This window comes from Delphinapterus leucas, chromosome 16 (assembly GCF_059928025.1).
Source record: "Delphinapterus leucas isolate spDelLeu-1000000601 "Yukka" chromosome 16, BTC_Dleu_Yukka2, whole genome shotgun sequence".
NCBI lineage: Eukaryota > Metazoa > Chordata > Mammalia > Artiodactyla > Monodontidae > Delphinapterus > Delphinapterus leucas.
In genome coordinates, this window is record NC_143144.1 from 49,055,060 (window position 1) to 49,070,595 (window position 15,536).

General features: G+C 37.9%; 1 protein-coding gene across 4 annotated transcripts in view; it reads left to right on the top strand.

Moving 5' to 3' along the window:
• Positions 1-1,424: 1,424 nt before the first annotated feature.
• The window catches only part of MINPP1 (multiple inositol-polyphosphate phosphatase 1), a 103,648-nt gene continuing 89,536 nt past the window's right edge, over positions 1,425-15,536 (top strand). Inside the window, exons 1-3 of one of the 4 annotated variants that reach the window (XM_089897867.1) lie at positions 1,426-2,368; positions 5,266-5,463; positions 8,424-8,521. In XM_089897867.1, the coding sequence (XP_089753993.1) occupies positions 1,732-2,368; positions 5,266-5,463; positions 8,424-8,521 (933 nt within the window). In that variant the 5' untranslated portion in view covers positions 1,426-1,731. Of the gene's footprint in view, positions 2,369-5,265; positions 5,464-8,423; positions 8,522-15,536 lie in introns of all 4 variants that reach the window. The other 3 variants (XM_022569430.3, XM_022569433.3, XM_089897866.1) reach the window with 3 other exon arrangements.

Here is a 15,536-nt window from a genome sequence, read left to right on the forward strand (position 1 = left end):
GAAATATTACCAAGCACCTCAGCCTATAAAATATAAGGTTAGGAAGTCCATAAAGGGGGGTGGGAGGGACAAATTGGGAGATTGGGATTGACATATACACACTACTACACTGTATATTGTGTATATATAATACATAACTAATAAGGACCTATTGTATAGCACAGGGAATTCTACCCAGTACTCTAATGGCCTATATGGGAAAAAAAATCTAAAAGAGTGGATATAAGTATAACTGCATCACTGTGCTGTACACCTGAAACTAAAACAACATTGTACATCAACTCTACTCCAATAAAAATTTTTTAAAAAAGGAAGTTCATACAGAGTAGATATTCAATAAATATTAATTTGAGCAAAGTTCTGTGACAATATCACTGACCATGGCTATTCAGGCATTGACATTCCACAAAATGGCATACCAAAAAAGAATATATTCTAAAGATGCCACAGAACAGCTTAAAATTTGCAGCATTCAAGTCGGAATCTATTCTTGATTTTACACCATTTTCTTCACTGGGTTAACATTAAGAGGTATACCTCTCTGGGCCGGAGGGGCACTTTTAAGGAGAAAAGGAGTAAAGATGGAGGCGGACTTACCAAGAGCAATTTAATGGTGTCTTTGAAGGAAAAGCTGCACTTATAAAAACATGGCCCAAACTTCCTTCAATCTGGATCACCGTATGACTTAATACTTATTCTTTTTCCAGCTGGCATATGAACTAGGGTTCAAGTGGAGAAACCAAGGTAGTCTTCAGATTTATGATTTGGGGGGAGCAATAACCTACGAAAAAACGTTGGGGTTGATTTGAATATGTCATTACGTGGGAGGAGAGTTTGGACTTGGAGTGGCGGTAAATACACATCTTGTTTGCTTCACACAGATCAGCTCATACTTATAATGGAGTAAATCTGTTGGGCCCCGATTCAATGCGCCCGTTAGCAGGATTGCTGTCTCTACTGTCTAAACCCTTGGTATCAACAAGCACAGTTTTTCTGGGGTGCTGTCCCCCTGATGTCAGCTTTGCTGGTCCAGGTCAAAATACTACCAAAAGCTCAGGAATTAAATTTCCTGGAGAACTGAGCCTCTTTCCAGGTTCGCCTCTGCCTTAATGTATAGGGGTTAATTTCAAACTCTAATGGGGGAGTAAATCTTGGGCTCCAGGAGGCATGCTGGGCCCGGGCCCTGGGGTTTGCATTTTCAGTCACCGCCTCAGGTGGATTTGATGCAGCTGGTTCAAAATACATTTTGAAAAACAGAGTAGAATGGGGTATGGATGATGATACAGAAGTCAGCTCTTAAAAGGTGTCCTGTTTTGGCAGCTTTGGAGACTTAAGGCTGAGTCCCGGCTTATTCACACCCTAGAGAATTTAAACAGCAGGGGAGTCGTTGAGTCAGTCCCTGAGGCGCCGCCAGCTACAAGGAAACTCGCCCACGCTCGGGGGTGCAGGCGACGCCGGCTCCACCTAAGCCACAGGTCTCCGAAGCGCCTCGAGGATTTCTACCGGCTTCACCCGAGCCACAGGGCCACTGGGCTCCTCGCAGCGTCCAGCCCGCATTCTCTGTACTCCGGAAGCAGTGGCTGCGTCCTCACAGCCTGAGAGCTGGGTACGCGCAGTGATTCCCGGGGTGGGGCACCGGCCGGAAGCACCCGCCGGGCCCGCCCCCTGCCCACCAGAGCCGGAAGCCGTCGACTGAACCGGTATGTTTCCCTCCGCGGGTCGCAGTGCATCATGCTCCGTGGCCCTTGCCGTCTCTTCAGGGTCTCCGTGGCACCCGTCGCGGCCCTGGCTGTGGCGCTGGTCTCGTCGCTCTCTCGCTGCTCCCTCCTGGAGCCGGAGGACCGCGTGGTCTCGCCGCTCAGCCCCTACTTCGGCACCAAGACTCGCTACGAGGATGCCAACCCCGGGCTGCTGCCGGACCCCGAGGCGCCACGGCGGGACCCACAACTGCTGGAGGAGACCTGCATCCCGGTACAGCTGGTCGCCCTCATCCGCCACGGCACCCGCTACCCGACTACCAAACAGATCCGCAAGCTGCGGCAGCTGCACGGACTGCTGCAGGCCCGCGGGCCCGGGGATGACCGGATCCGCGCTGCCGGCGGCGGCGACCTGGGCGCTGTGCTGGCTAACTGGCCGCTGTGGTACGCGGACTGGATGGACGGGCAGCTGGTGGAGAAGGGGCGGCAGGACATGCGACAGCTGGCCCTGCGCCTGGCCTCCCTTTTCCCGGTCCTCTTCAGCCGAGAAAACTGCGGCCGCCTGCAGCTAGTCACCAGCTCCAAGCACCGCTGCGTGGACAGCGGCGCCGCCTTCCTGCAGGGACTGTGGCAGCACTACCACCCTGGGTTACCGCCGCCCGACGTCGCAGGTGACCACCCCGGGCCGACCAGCCAGTGCCCTGCCTCGGTCCTCCCCCAGATCCCGGACTTCCCCGATCCCAGCCTCTCCTTACTTCCTTCTGTCCCCAGCCCCCCATCCCATGGGATGTTCAGGACTTGGCTCTCTCCCTTATCCTCGTACATAATGTTCATTTTTTCATTCATCAGGGATGAGTTTGGCACTTTCTACGTACAGGACGCTGTGGTAGACGTTGGGGGATCCAGTAGGAAGGGAGACAGGCCAGGGCAGTTTTTGATCACCCATTCCCAAAATGAATTTCTCCATCTGAGCACCAACCCCTCTCCCCTTCCTCCTTCTCTGGCGACTAGTTCTGCAGTTCTGCGCATTTTTTTTTTTTTTTTTTTAAATCTAGGACTTTTCTTCCTCAGGCTTTACTTCTGATACTAATACTATTTGGGTTTTGTTTTGTTTTTTGTTCATTTAGCAGCTTTTTCAGATATTAATTCTAGACCTACAACCTATTTTGGGAAGTACTCTCAAACTTTCTTTACTGCTCTGCTTTTTTCTCTGTTTTGATTTTGCATGTACTATAGAGTTACTCTCCTTGTAGCTGTGGTCCATGGTCATGGCACAGTACTTTACTAATTTATTCCACTACCAATACTTTTGCAAAGTTTGAGAGATCGTCTAGCGGAGCTCTTTTATTTCACAGGTGAAGAAGCTGAGCCTGAGAAAATGCCCTGCTGATTGTCCTTTCTTAGTTTGAGGCCCAGAATCCAGGTCTTCTGTTTTCCCTCAAATGATGCTTTTTCCTTAGAAAATGTTTTAAAAGTCACATAATAATAATAGCAAACACTTAATGCTTGCTATGTGCTAGGCATGCCTACAGTTATTTCACAAAATCCTTACAACAGCTCTCTGAGGTTGATTGTATTTCCCCCCCTCTTAACCGGTGAGGAAACTGAGACGTAGAAACACTAATTTGCCTAATTTCAAATGAGTAGGCATGAACCCAGGAAATCTGATTTAGAGCTTGGTCTCTTAACCATTACACTGTACGTACAGCTTCCATTTGTCCTGTAACTTAAGGATAAGAATGAAAACATGACATTTTTGTGCCAGAGAGATGAACAAGTGTTAATACTTTCTTGATCAGCTTTAAGGTCAAAGTTGAGGTGAGGCATCATTTAGCTTTAAAAAGCCCAAGCAAAAAATAAATTAGAAGTAGACTGGTTTGTCATTTCTCTAATAGCATTCTCTCTTAAGCCGTTCAGCCATCTCCAAGGGGTTCTTCCATTGACTCTGTCATGTGTTATGACTCTGTCATGACTCTGTGGGTAACTCGGTTGGCTGACTTGTGTTTAGTCACTTGTTGAATCATGCTTTTTAATATAGCTAGACTTTTTTCCATTGATATGAATGAAGATTTCCCACAAATCTGTTAAATTAACTGAACGTTGAAAGCAGAACATACTTCAATATAGTACTATATATGTATATAGTGTATACCAGAAAGGGACTACTGGACCTCCTGGGATGAATGAATTTTTGCCCTTAGATGGATTATGAGAATGGGCATTTGCCAGCCATGGATCAAAATAGTTCAGGATAAGCCACCTCTCACTGTTTTCAGTATCAGAGATTAAACCCTTTGCTTAGCTGCTTCATTATTATCTACAGACAATTGTTTTGCCTGTTGTGTACATCTGGGCTTTGGAGGGAAGCCACTGAATTGGATTTTGTATTCTTACAGAAACAGAACAATGCCTTTGTTTCTATTTAAAGAATAGCAGTAATTAGGTAATAGCAGGGATGAATTATCCAGATCCACTTACGAAATTTTGAGGCCACAGAAAAAGATGACAAAGATCACTTATTTTCCTAGTAATTTCTTAAGAACTGTAATCTGATTGCCAATTAAAATTGGCAGAATTATTCATTTCAGGAGCTCCTGAAATGGATACACACACACATACATATAACTATTTTCACATACACATCTGAAGCAAAATGGTATAACTAGGCATAATTTTCTTATTTTAATTACAGAAATGTATACTTGGTGTTCTTTTCATGGTAAATTATTGGAGAAATGATGATTGGAATCTGTGTATTTTTAAATATGACTCTGAGAAAACTTAAATGACACCCCAGTAGTTGAAGCATGATTACGAATGCTTTTCTAGTATGTATTTGTTACCGAATTGGGGAAATAATGTTAATACATAAAATTCTAAATGGGAAATTATTCTGGAGCTTCAGTTAGAAAATAAACCGAATCAGAAGCATCTAGCACAATGAAATACAGAAGACCTGAAACTTTAATGTATTTTGTGCTATTGTCAGTAGTTTTTGTCCAAAGCAGTCTTTTGTAAAGGAACACAGGGCTGAGAAACTTAATTGAGAAAATAAAATACTCTATTTAGACTTTGGCTTAGAGTAGTAAAACAGAGCCTGTCTGTTGAATTCTCTCTCACCTTGTAATTAGAAACGTTGCTAATTTTTAGATTGTTTTCTCAAATTTTCTGTGCCTGATGGAAACAGTACTTAGGTAATAGATTTTTACACTTTTTATGACATTCATATCTAATTATTTTTGTTTTCTTTAAGAAAACATTCCTTTCAGTTACCTTTATTTCATAATGTAGTATTGCTCTAACATTTTATTTTATCTTTGATATTTTCTGTTTCTTTAGTCTTTTTTAGCATATCCTCTCATGAGCTAACAATTATTACAAATGGGGAATAGTTTTGCCCTATGTCTTTCTTGAGCAGTGTGTACTTATTTCAGACATGTCAATGAATAAATAGGTTTTTAGGGTTCCTAACAAAATTTTCCTGGATATATATATATATATACACACACACACACATACATACATACATACATACATACATACACACAATTATTTTTTTCCCTTTCAGACATGGAGTGTGGACCTCCAAGAATTAATGATAAATTAATGAGGTTCTTTGATCATTGTGAGAAGTTTTTAACTCAAGTGGAAAGGAATGCTACGGCTCTTTATCATGTAGAAGCCTTCAAAACTGGACCAGAAATGCAGAACATTTTAAAAAAAGTTGCAGGTATTTTGCAAGTGCCAGTCAACAACTTAAATGCAGGTAATGTGCCTATTATCTCGCATTTGAACTCTGAAATAGTTTAAGTGGTTTTTAAACTCTGAACATGGAAAAATATGGAAGCATAAAGTTATTCCTCTTAAAGGACCACAATTGATTTTATGTTGAGAAAATAATGTGTTCTAGGTCAAGAAAATTCTGTATCTCATGCTTACTATTCTTAAATTCAGATTCTTCTTTGAGTTTTATGTAAATTAATACACAAGACTCTTGATGTATCTTGGAATTTTTTTTTTTTGTTTTGAGGGCAAAGTTATATAAAGCTTCAACTCTAAACATTATTTATAAAACAAAAATTATCTTTTTCTGAATTATCTCCTCTTAAAGTGATACAAATGGAAAGTCATAAATTCTTTAGCTTTTAAAGCAGTTCAGAAGTACATGTTAATGTTTTGAGAGGGGTTAAGTTTTTAAAAAGTACTGTGATTTTTTTTTTTTTTCTTTGAAGCTTATACCTAGAGATGCTGAGAAAATGAGCAGTCATGTATGTCATAAGCTATTGCAGTGGATGGGTTGACTGTGCCACCTGGGACACTTTAGGGTGAAAGGAAACACTATTAATAATTATGCTGGGAGAGCAGGTGGAAAACCAAGGTACATGGTTACCTAGCAATGAGAAATTAAGAAAAAATAATAAGATTTTTTTTCCTGTTTTCTAGGAATGTATAATCCATACAGCAGATATTGACAGATATATAGAGTGTGATTTCATTATACTGTGAATAAATTTCCAAAGACTAGAAATAGGAGATGTTGGGAATAAATTAAGTAGACTAGAACATGTCAATCCTGGTGTCTGAATGCTTTATAAGGATCAAAAAAGTGAAGATGCCTAGACTAGCATCTAAAATTGAGTTTTTTCTCTTTTCTTCAACTGGCTATATATTGGGGTTGTTTGCAGAGCTTTAAAAATTATTTTATTTGGGAAATAATTCAAGTATATAGATAATAATAAAGGCTAATGAGTATCTGTATACCCACAACTTAGTTTGATCAGATTTTAACATTATGCTTCACTTAGTTGCTTTAAATAAATTGAGGGTCCTTTGTCCCTCTCTAGGATCTCATTCCTTTCCTTTTCTCCCAGAGGTAACCATTGTCATGAATTGAGCATTTAAGTCATCCCATGCCAGTTTTTATATTTATGTTTCTGTGACTAAATGGGGCATTTTGCAGATTTTTAAACTTTTAGGAATGGTATCAAACTATGGTATCAGTCTGAAATTTGATTTTAATTCAACTTTGCATTTTTTATTTAATGTGTGTAATTCTAGTTCTGCATTTTAAACTTATGTACAGAATCCCATTATATAATACCAGCAGCTAGCCATTATTCTGTTAGTGGGCATTTAAGATTGTTGAAGATTTTTTTAAAAACACTATTTCTAGTCTCTGACTTGACATGGATTATTTGTATTTTACTGATGGGGTAACTGAGAGCAACTTTTTTTTGGAGGCAATATTAGCATAGTGGTTAAAATCATGGGTTCTGGAATTGGACTGTTTGGAATTCGACTATTCGATTCTTGACTTTGTTATATTATTGACTAACTCTGTGATCTTTGGCAAGTTCCTTAATATCACTGTGCCATAGTTTCTTTCTCTGTAAAATGGATATAGGAATTGTACCTGCCTCACAGGATTATTGCAAGGATTATATGAGATTAATTCATGCAAAGCATTAGCACAGTACGTGGCACAGAGTAACTGTTCAAAAGTATTTTAGCTATTTAAATACTTTTTTTTTTTGCATAGAAAGGTGATGCTGTATGTATTTTCTGTAACTTATTTTTACTTAGCAATGTATCTGTCTCATTTTTTAAAATTCTATTATTTTATAGGATATATATGATTACATTTTTAGGTAAATGGTAGTTAAAAATTTATTTAACCCATCATCAAGTTTTACTGGTCAGAGAGGCTGGAGCTAATACAGTCCAAATTCTTTATTTTATAGGAAATTACATTCCTACTAAGGTTTTTCTTAGTTTTTAACTCTTTCAAATAACGCAACCAGTGGACATTCTTATAGTCTGCTTTTTGCACTTGAGAGTTTATAAGATAACTATAGGTAGAATTGTTGGGTTAAGGTGCATGAATATCTTACATCTTAACATATACTTCCAAATTGTTCTCTGAAGGTGTAGAAAAATTTATATCAACAATATGTGAGAATGCTCATTTCCCCCAATTCATCCGACAGTGGATATTATTAGTCATTTTGACTTTTGCCAATTTAATTAATGAAAAATGATATCTAGCTTTAATTTGCATTTCTTTGGTTACTTGTAAGGTTGAACATCTTTTCATATGTTTATTAGCTATTTCATTCCTTCTGAGGATTGCCTCTTCATAACCTTGGCCATCTTCTATTGGCTTATTTTTATGTTTTTTCTTATTGATCATAGGTACCCTTTATGTGTTATGGATATATTAATTATATGTCCTTTGATATTGCTTGACAAAAGAATAAATCCTTTGCCTATTTTGTGTTGAGACCCAGGAAGCCTAGAGTGACTTACCCAAGATAATTAGTGTCAGAGTCAGGTCTCATAGTGTGATTTTTTCCCTCTTTGTTTCTCTCCTTCTTGACCCTTTGCTTCACCTTCCTCCTGACTCCTCAGTCTGCCTTTTCTTTGTTCTTTACCTTTTGCAGTCTTCTCTTCTTTTTTATATCCTTCTCTGTACTTGCTTCTTCTTAATAGTTATAATGTGAATTGTGTAGTTAAAAGAACTGTTCAATAAATGTTCTTTGTCATTGCTGACTTTCAAGTTGGGGACTAAAACCTTTTATAACTTTATCTCCCCTCCTCTAATCCTCTAAAAGTAACAAAATCAAGTTATGTTTTATGTAGTAAGTCCTTGGCATTCTATAGATATTCAGCCTTTGGAAAACTGCAGGAAATAGTAACCTACAAATTTTACCTTTTTTTTTCTCTCAGATTTAATTCAGGTAGCTTTTTTCACCTGTTCATTTGACCTGGCAATTAAAGGTGTTAAATCTCCTTGGTGTGATGTTTTTGACATAGATGATGCAAAGGTAAGTATTACTTTTGCAGTTTCTTTGCTTTTTTTTTGCATGGTTTTCATTGTTGTCTTTATTTGAAGCAGCTTTTCAAAAAATAAGCAGAGTAGGGAACATTAAGTGCCTTTGACTATCTTGTAATTTTCCTTAAAAAGAGAGATTAATTGTTCAGATAGGACCTACCTACTTGTAAATAGTTTAGGTTCATAAAACTCTGGAAAACATTCTTCCATTGTGATTTGATTTCTAAGTCCACCCAGTTAAAAACCTACTTAACCCATCATCAAATTTTACTGCTGGAAAGGATTATAGAGCTAATATAATCCAAATTCTTCTTTTTATAGGAAGCCAAATCTCAGAGAGGATGAATGGTTTTCCAAATACCTATTCTTTTATAAAGTTTTCATAATAAATAGAGTTCTGTTTTCTACCCAGTGATGGCAGTGATTCATCTTGGTTCTGCCTGGCTACTTTGTATTCCCTTTTGTTCCTCTTCATTCATGTTGTTTCTTTGTAGACTTTTAGACTCTAGAGAGAGAAGGGCAGACAGACCTCTGGTGAGTATAAAGGAGGCAAATTCTGGTCAAATCTGGGATGCTGGGAGCCAGAGAGGTGGGGTAGGAAAGTGTTAATTGTTTTCTCAAGTATTGAGGATCAAGGCATTGGATAGAATTCTGATGGATGAGAGTAAGATGTATCTTTATGTATGGGTTATTCAGAAATATGGACTTTAGAAACTTCAGTCATCCCTTGCATATATATGGAACCTTCAGCATTCTGTATGAAAATCAATTATTAACTTCAGAATTTAACCTCAAATTTTGAAAAGAAGTGTACTATTTGTCAGTTAGAAGCAAGCTTTTAAGCTGAGAGCTAATGTACATTTGAAAGTAAAACAAGTGCTTTATTTCGTTAATTAAAGACTAAAGTGACCAACAACCAGATTAAAGGTGATTTTTCTGTAGTATTATGCCAATGCAGATGTAGGGCTTAGCCGGTAAGTTGGAAGAAGGGAAAAGAGCCCTCGATGGATGCTTGCTCTAGGATGCTGAGCGCCAGAAGTAATAGGTGTATGTATTTCCTCTCTGTGCTCCTGAATTGCCCCCTGATGATCTACTTTTTCTCTGTATCAAGTACTCAAAACACTTCTCATCTCCTCTAAATGTCCATAACTATCACTTCAGAAACATCCTGGCCTACCCTTCTTTGAAATACTCTATGCTTAGGATGATCATAAAATTTATGTTCTAAATTGAATACTTTATTTTTTATAAATTTATTTATTTATTTTTAGCTGCATTGGGTCTTCGTTGCTGTGCACGGGCTTTCTCTAGTTGTGAGTGGGGGCTACTCTTTGTTGTGGTGCGCGGGCTTCTCATCGCAATGGCTTCTTGTTGCGGAGCACAGGTTCTAGGCACGCAGGCTTCAGTAGTTGTGGCACGCAGGCTTCAGTAGTTGTGGCTCGCAGGCTCTAGAGTGCAGGCTCAGTAGTATGGTACATGGGTTTAGTTGCTCCACGGCATGTGGGATCTTCCCGGCCCAGGGCTCGAACCCGTGTCTCCTGCACTGGCAGGTGGATTCTTAACCACTCCACCACTAGGGAATCTCCTAAATTGAATACTTTTAAAAGTGAAAGGGGAACCAGTGATAATTACACCAGTATAGGTATAAACTGAGACTTATGGTCACCATTCACTTGTGTCAAAATTCCTCACCTCCCTTTTCTCCCTACCCAGATTGCTGTAGGGGAAAAAGCCAATAAACAGAATTGAAGTGATTTTCAGTATTGTGTAAATGACTGAGGGGTGTGGGCAAAAGGGAAATTTACTTTTTAACAGAAGAACAACTTATTTGCCCAAGTTACTACAGTTGTTGGAATATTTGGCATATGCTTACCTGGCTATCTGCCCTTTTTGTATTCTGAGTAGCTATATCCATGTGGTCCCTTACTTCCAAAGACCGACAACTCTGTGCTTTTATTTCCATATCGTAAAAGATGGAACTATTAGGTGACTTAGATTCTATGCTACTTGTTTTTCTTTTCCTTTTATTTTTAGGGTTACCCTTTTATCTCTTTATTGCATATGAACTTCTCTCTTTTTTTCCCCACAAATTATTTTGAAAAATTTCAAACTGACAGAAGTTGTAAGAATAACAGAATGAACATTCATGTCCTTCACCTATATTCACCAGTTTTTAACCTTTTTTGCCACATTTGTTTTTCTTTCTTTATAATCTATTAGTTTCCTATTGCTGCTATAACAGATTACTGCAAACTTAGTGGTTGAAAGCAACACAAATTTATTATCTTACAGTTCTGGAAGTCAGAAGTCCAAAATGAATTTTACAGGGCTAAAATCAAGGTATCAACAGGGGGCTGTGTTCTCTGGAGACTCTAGGGGAAAATCTGTTCCTTGCCCTTTCCAGTCTCTAGAGCCCACCTGCATTCCTTGTATCACTATGACCACGGCTTCATTGTTATATCTCCTACTGTGTCCTTCCTGCCTACTTCTTATAAGGATCTTTGTGATTATTGGGCCCATCTAGATAGTCTAGGATAATTTTCCATCTTAAGCTCCTTAACTTAATCACATTTGCAAATTCCCTTTTATCATGTAAGATAACATATTCATTGGTTGTAGGCATTAGGATGTAGACATCTTTGAGGGACATTTATTCTGTCACATATATATGTAACCTTTTTCTTTCTAAACATCAAGACACTTCACCCTTAAATACTTGGACATACATCTAAACAAGAAACTTCTCCTACATAATCATAATAAAATGTAAATTTACATATGCATATATAGTACAGTATTGTCTAATATACAGTCAGTATTCGTGTTTTCACACTTGTCTTAATAGAATCCTATATTTATAGCTTTTATTTAAAAAAAATTTTAAACATCTTTATTGGAGTATAATTGCTTTATTACAGTGTGTTAGTTTCTGCTTTATAACAAAGTGAATCAGCTATACATATACATATATCCCCATATCTCCTCCCTTTTGTGTCTCCCTCCCACTTTTTTTAATTTTTAGATTCAGAATCTAATCAAGGATCATTCATTGTATTTATTTGTCATGCCTTTAATCTAGAAGAGTGTTCCAGCCTTTCTTTTGTCTTTTATACACTGGCATTTTGCAGGCATCTAGGCCAGCTTTTTTGCAGAATGTCTTTGTGTCTGTTTTTTCACTTAAGATTAGATTGGGGTTTAAACATTTTTGACAAGAATACTATACAAGTATTCTCATATAGTGTGTCTAATCAGAAGGAATGATGTCAGTTTGTCACATCACTGATGATGATATGTTTGATGATATGATTAAAGTGGCACCTTCCAGATTTCTCCATTGTGTAGGTACCTTGAAACAACTTCTCATATTTTTTTTGAACTTTATTTTTTATACAGCAGGTTCTTATTAGTTATCCATTTTATACATATTAGTGCACATATGTCAGTACCAATCTCCCACTTCATCCCACCACCACCACCCCCCACCGCCGCTTTCAAAGAACTTCTCATTTAAATGACCATGATTTGAAAATTTGAAATACATGTTTAAATTAATTGAATAAGAGACTTTCTTTTTATATAGTAAAAGCAAATAAGTTAGATTCTTCATTAAAAAATATAAAGTTTTCTTTTTTTTTTTTTTGTGGTATGTGGGCCTCTCACTGTTGTGGCCTCTCCCATTGTGGAGCACAGGCTCCGGACGTGCAGGCTCAGCGGCCATGGCTCACGGGCCCAGCCGCTCCGCGGCATGTGGGATCTTCCCGGACCGGGGCACGAACCCGTGTCCCCTGCATCGGCAGGCGAACTCTCAACTACTGCGCCACCAGGGAAGCCCTAAAGTTTTCTTTTGATTTAGATGTTTCCTGTGATTTTTTTTTTCTTTTTCAGTAATTTGACACAAAAATCTCTGCTTAGGACTTTTCACTATGAAATAGGTTTACATACTGAAGTATTTACAGATGCAATAAAATGATGTCTGAGATTTGCTTTAGCATAATCCAGTGGTGGTGTTAGGGGCATAACTGAAACAGAATTGGCCAAGTGTTAATTGTTGTTGAAGTTGGATGAGAGGTACGTGGGGGTTCATTCTCCTGTTCTCTATTTTTCTGTTTGAAATTCTTTATTAAAAATGTTTTAAGGGGCTTCCCTGGTGGTGCGGTAGTTAACAATCCATCTGCCAATGCAGGGGACACGGGTTCAAGCCCTGGTCAGGGAAGATCCCACATGCTGCGGAGCAACTAAGCCCGCATGCCACAACTACTGACCTGCGCTCTAGAGCCCGCGAGCCACAACTACTGAAGCCCGCGTGACTAGAGTCCGTGCTCCGCAACAACAGAAGCCACCACAATGAGAAGCCCGCACACCGCAACGAAGAGTAGCCCCAGCTTGCCGCAGCCAGAGAAAGCCCACGCATAGCAACGAAGACCCAACACAGCCAATATAAATAAATAAAATAAATTAATTTATAAAAAAAATGTTTTCAGAATTAAAAATGAATAGAAATGTATGAAATTCTAAGAATTCTGGATATTATTAGATATCCAAGACCTTATGATATGCTGGTCCATCTGTGCCTTCATTCAGCAAATATTGTTTGAGTGCCTGCTCCATGCCAGGCACTTGGTTGAAACTGAAGATACTAACATAAGATAGGCATTGTCCTCAAAGAATGTCACAAGGAGTGAAAGACAAAAAAACAATTGCAAGACAATGGGATGGCTATAACAGAAGTATATATAATGTATAGTGATACACAAAGGAGGAAGTTGATTAATGGCAGTCAGGTAAACCTTACAAAAGAAATGACACATGAACTATGTACTTCTCTGTGGGATAGCTTTTTGCAGCTTTGTGTCTGTCTTCTACTGTAACAAGTATATCTAGATTTTCTATCTCATCTGGGGTCGGTTTTGGTATTTAATATTTTCTTGTAAGTCATTCATGTTCCCCAGGTTTTCAGATTTATTTGTGGAGTTTGGCAAATTTATCTCATGATTTAAAAAAATGTCTTCCTTCTATATCTGAGATTATGTCCCCATTATTATTACTTATTTGTGTATCTGCATTTTCTTTATTATGTTAGTTTAGTGTCTACTAATTTATTATTATTTTCCCAAGAAACAGTTTAACTATGTTTTGAACTTTATGTAATGGAATCATCCAGTATGTGTTTTTTTGTATCTAGTTTTTTATCAGCATTATGTTTTTAAGATTTATCTATGATGCCGCATGTAGCTATAGTTCAGTTATTTTTATTGCTGTATAGTATTCCATTACGTGAATTACCATAGTTTTTTAATCCATTATCTTTTTGGTGAACATTTGGGTTGTTTTCAGTTTGGGACTATTATGAATATTCTTGTGTATGTCTATAGGTGTGTATGTACACATTTCTGAAGGTCTGTGTCTGTAGTAGAATTGCTGGATCATAGGATATGCAGAACTTCAAATTTACTAGATAATGCCCAATTATTTTTTGGAGCTGTTCCAGTTTATATTTCTATCTTTATGCTTCTTTCCATATATTTTTTTTCTTGTTTTGGACTCTTTCTTTTTTAAATGATTATTTTATTTTCTTAAGTCTTTGGAATTCATGATACTGTGTTTATTTAATTATAGTTTTCATTTTCTCTGTAGCAGAATTTCTAGGGTGAGGGGTTTTTTTTCTGGCTATTTGTGTAGCAGTCTTGTTTTTAATTTGTATGTTTGTAAAGATACTAGCACCTTTTAAATTATTACTCATCTTTGCAGTGAATTCAGCTTTTACTTCTCAGACGGCCAGTAGGGATGAGCAGCTATTCAGAAATAAGTCATGTTCCTTCCAGTTTGGAGCTTTTCTCTGAGATTCTTTGTAGAATGCTTCTTGTAAAGACGGAAGATCAGTCTGTTTCCTGTAATGGTGTTATATACTGTCCAGGGAGGCTCCTCTTAGACTTCGTTCTTATTGTTTCAAGCAAAGGATTATTGGATCTACTCCTGCCAAGTTTACCATGTGCTTTGAGGATCTGTCTTCTGTTGGTTTTATCTGAGGGGTTTTGTTTGTGTTTTGTTTGATTTTCACTGCATTTGGCAGTCCTTCCTCATTTATGGTGGTGGCTCAGGGTACAGAGGTCTCCTAATTTCTTTGAAAGGGGCATTTGCATTTCTTTTTCATTCTTCTTTTTTTAGAGTGATTTCTGAGAGAAGAGAGCATATATATCTTAATTCCATCATCTTAAAACCCAAAGCTTTGTTTATATTTTCTAGTTAAGAGCACTTTCAGTGTTTCATTGCAAAATATGATGTTTGGCATAGTCACTAGTAGTTATCCTTACCAAGTTAAGAAAATTTCTGTTTCTTACTAAAACCTTCTATTTATTTATTGTTTTTAAGATCAGGAATGTTTGCTGAATTTCTGGCATCTAGGAAGATGATTTTTTTTTCCTCTTTAATCTTCTAACATAGAAATTACATTAGTACATTTTCTAATATTGAATTATCCTTACATTCCTTCTTTCTTATGATAGATTCTTTTACTGACTGATTTTTCTTCTAGTTATAAGTCATGTTTCTTGTTTCTTCATGTATTTCCAGTAATTATTTATTAGATACTAGACACTGTGAACGTTATGGTGTTGAATGCCTGGATTTTGTCTTCTAAGTATTGAATTTTTTTTTATTTTGCAGTTAAGTTACTTGTGGATCAGTTTGATCCTTTTCAGGCTTCATTTTTCTGAGTTTCATGCTCTCAACCTGACCTTACAAAACTCAGAAACAAAACCTTACTTATACACGTCTTTACTATTAAAGTATGTCTCTTCTGGGGTCCAGATTGAAGTCCTGGATGTCTTGGTATCTATGGAAGCTCTCTCTACTTAGGCCACTTGGAACATGAATTATCTCTCAGCCTTGTGATAGCTCTGGAATTGATCAGCTTACAACTCCCACGGCCTTTGGCAGCAGAATCAAGGGGACCCCCCCCACGATTTTTGGAGTTCTTTTTCTGTGTAGCTTCCTCCTCTCTGATACTC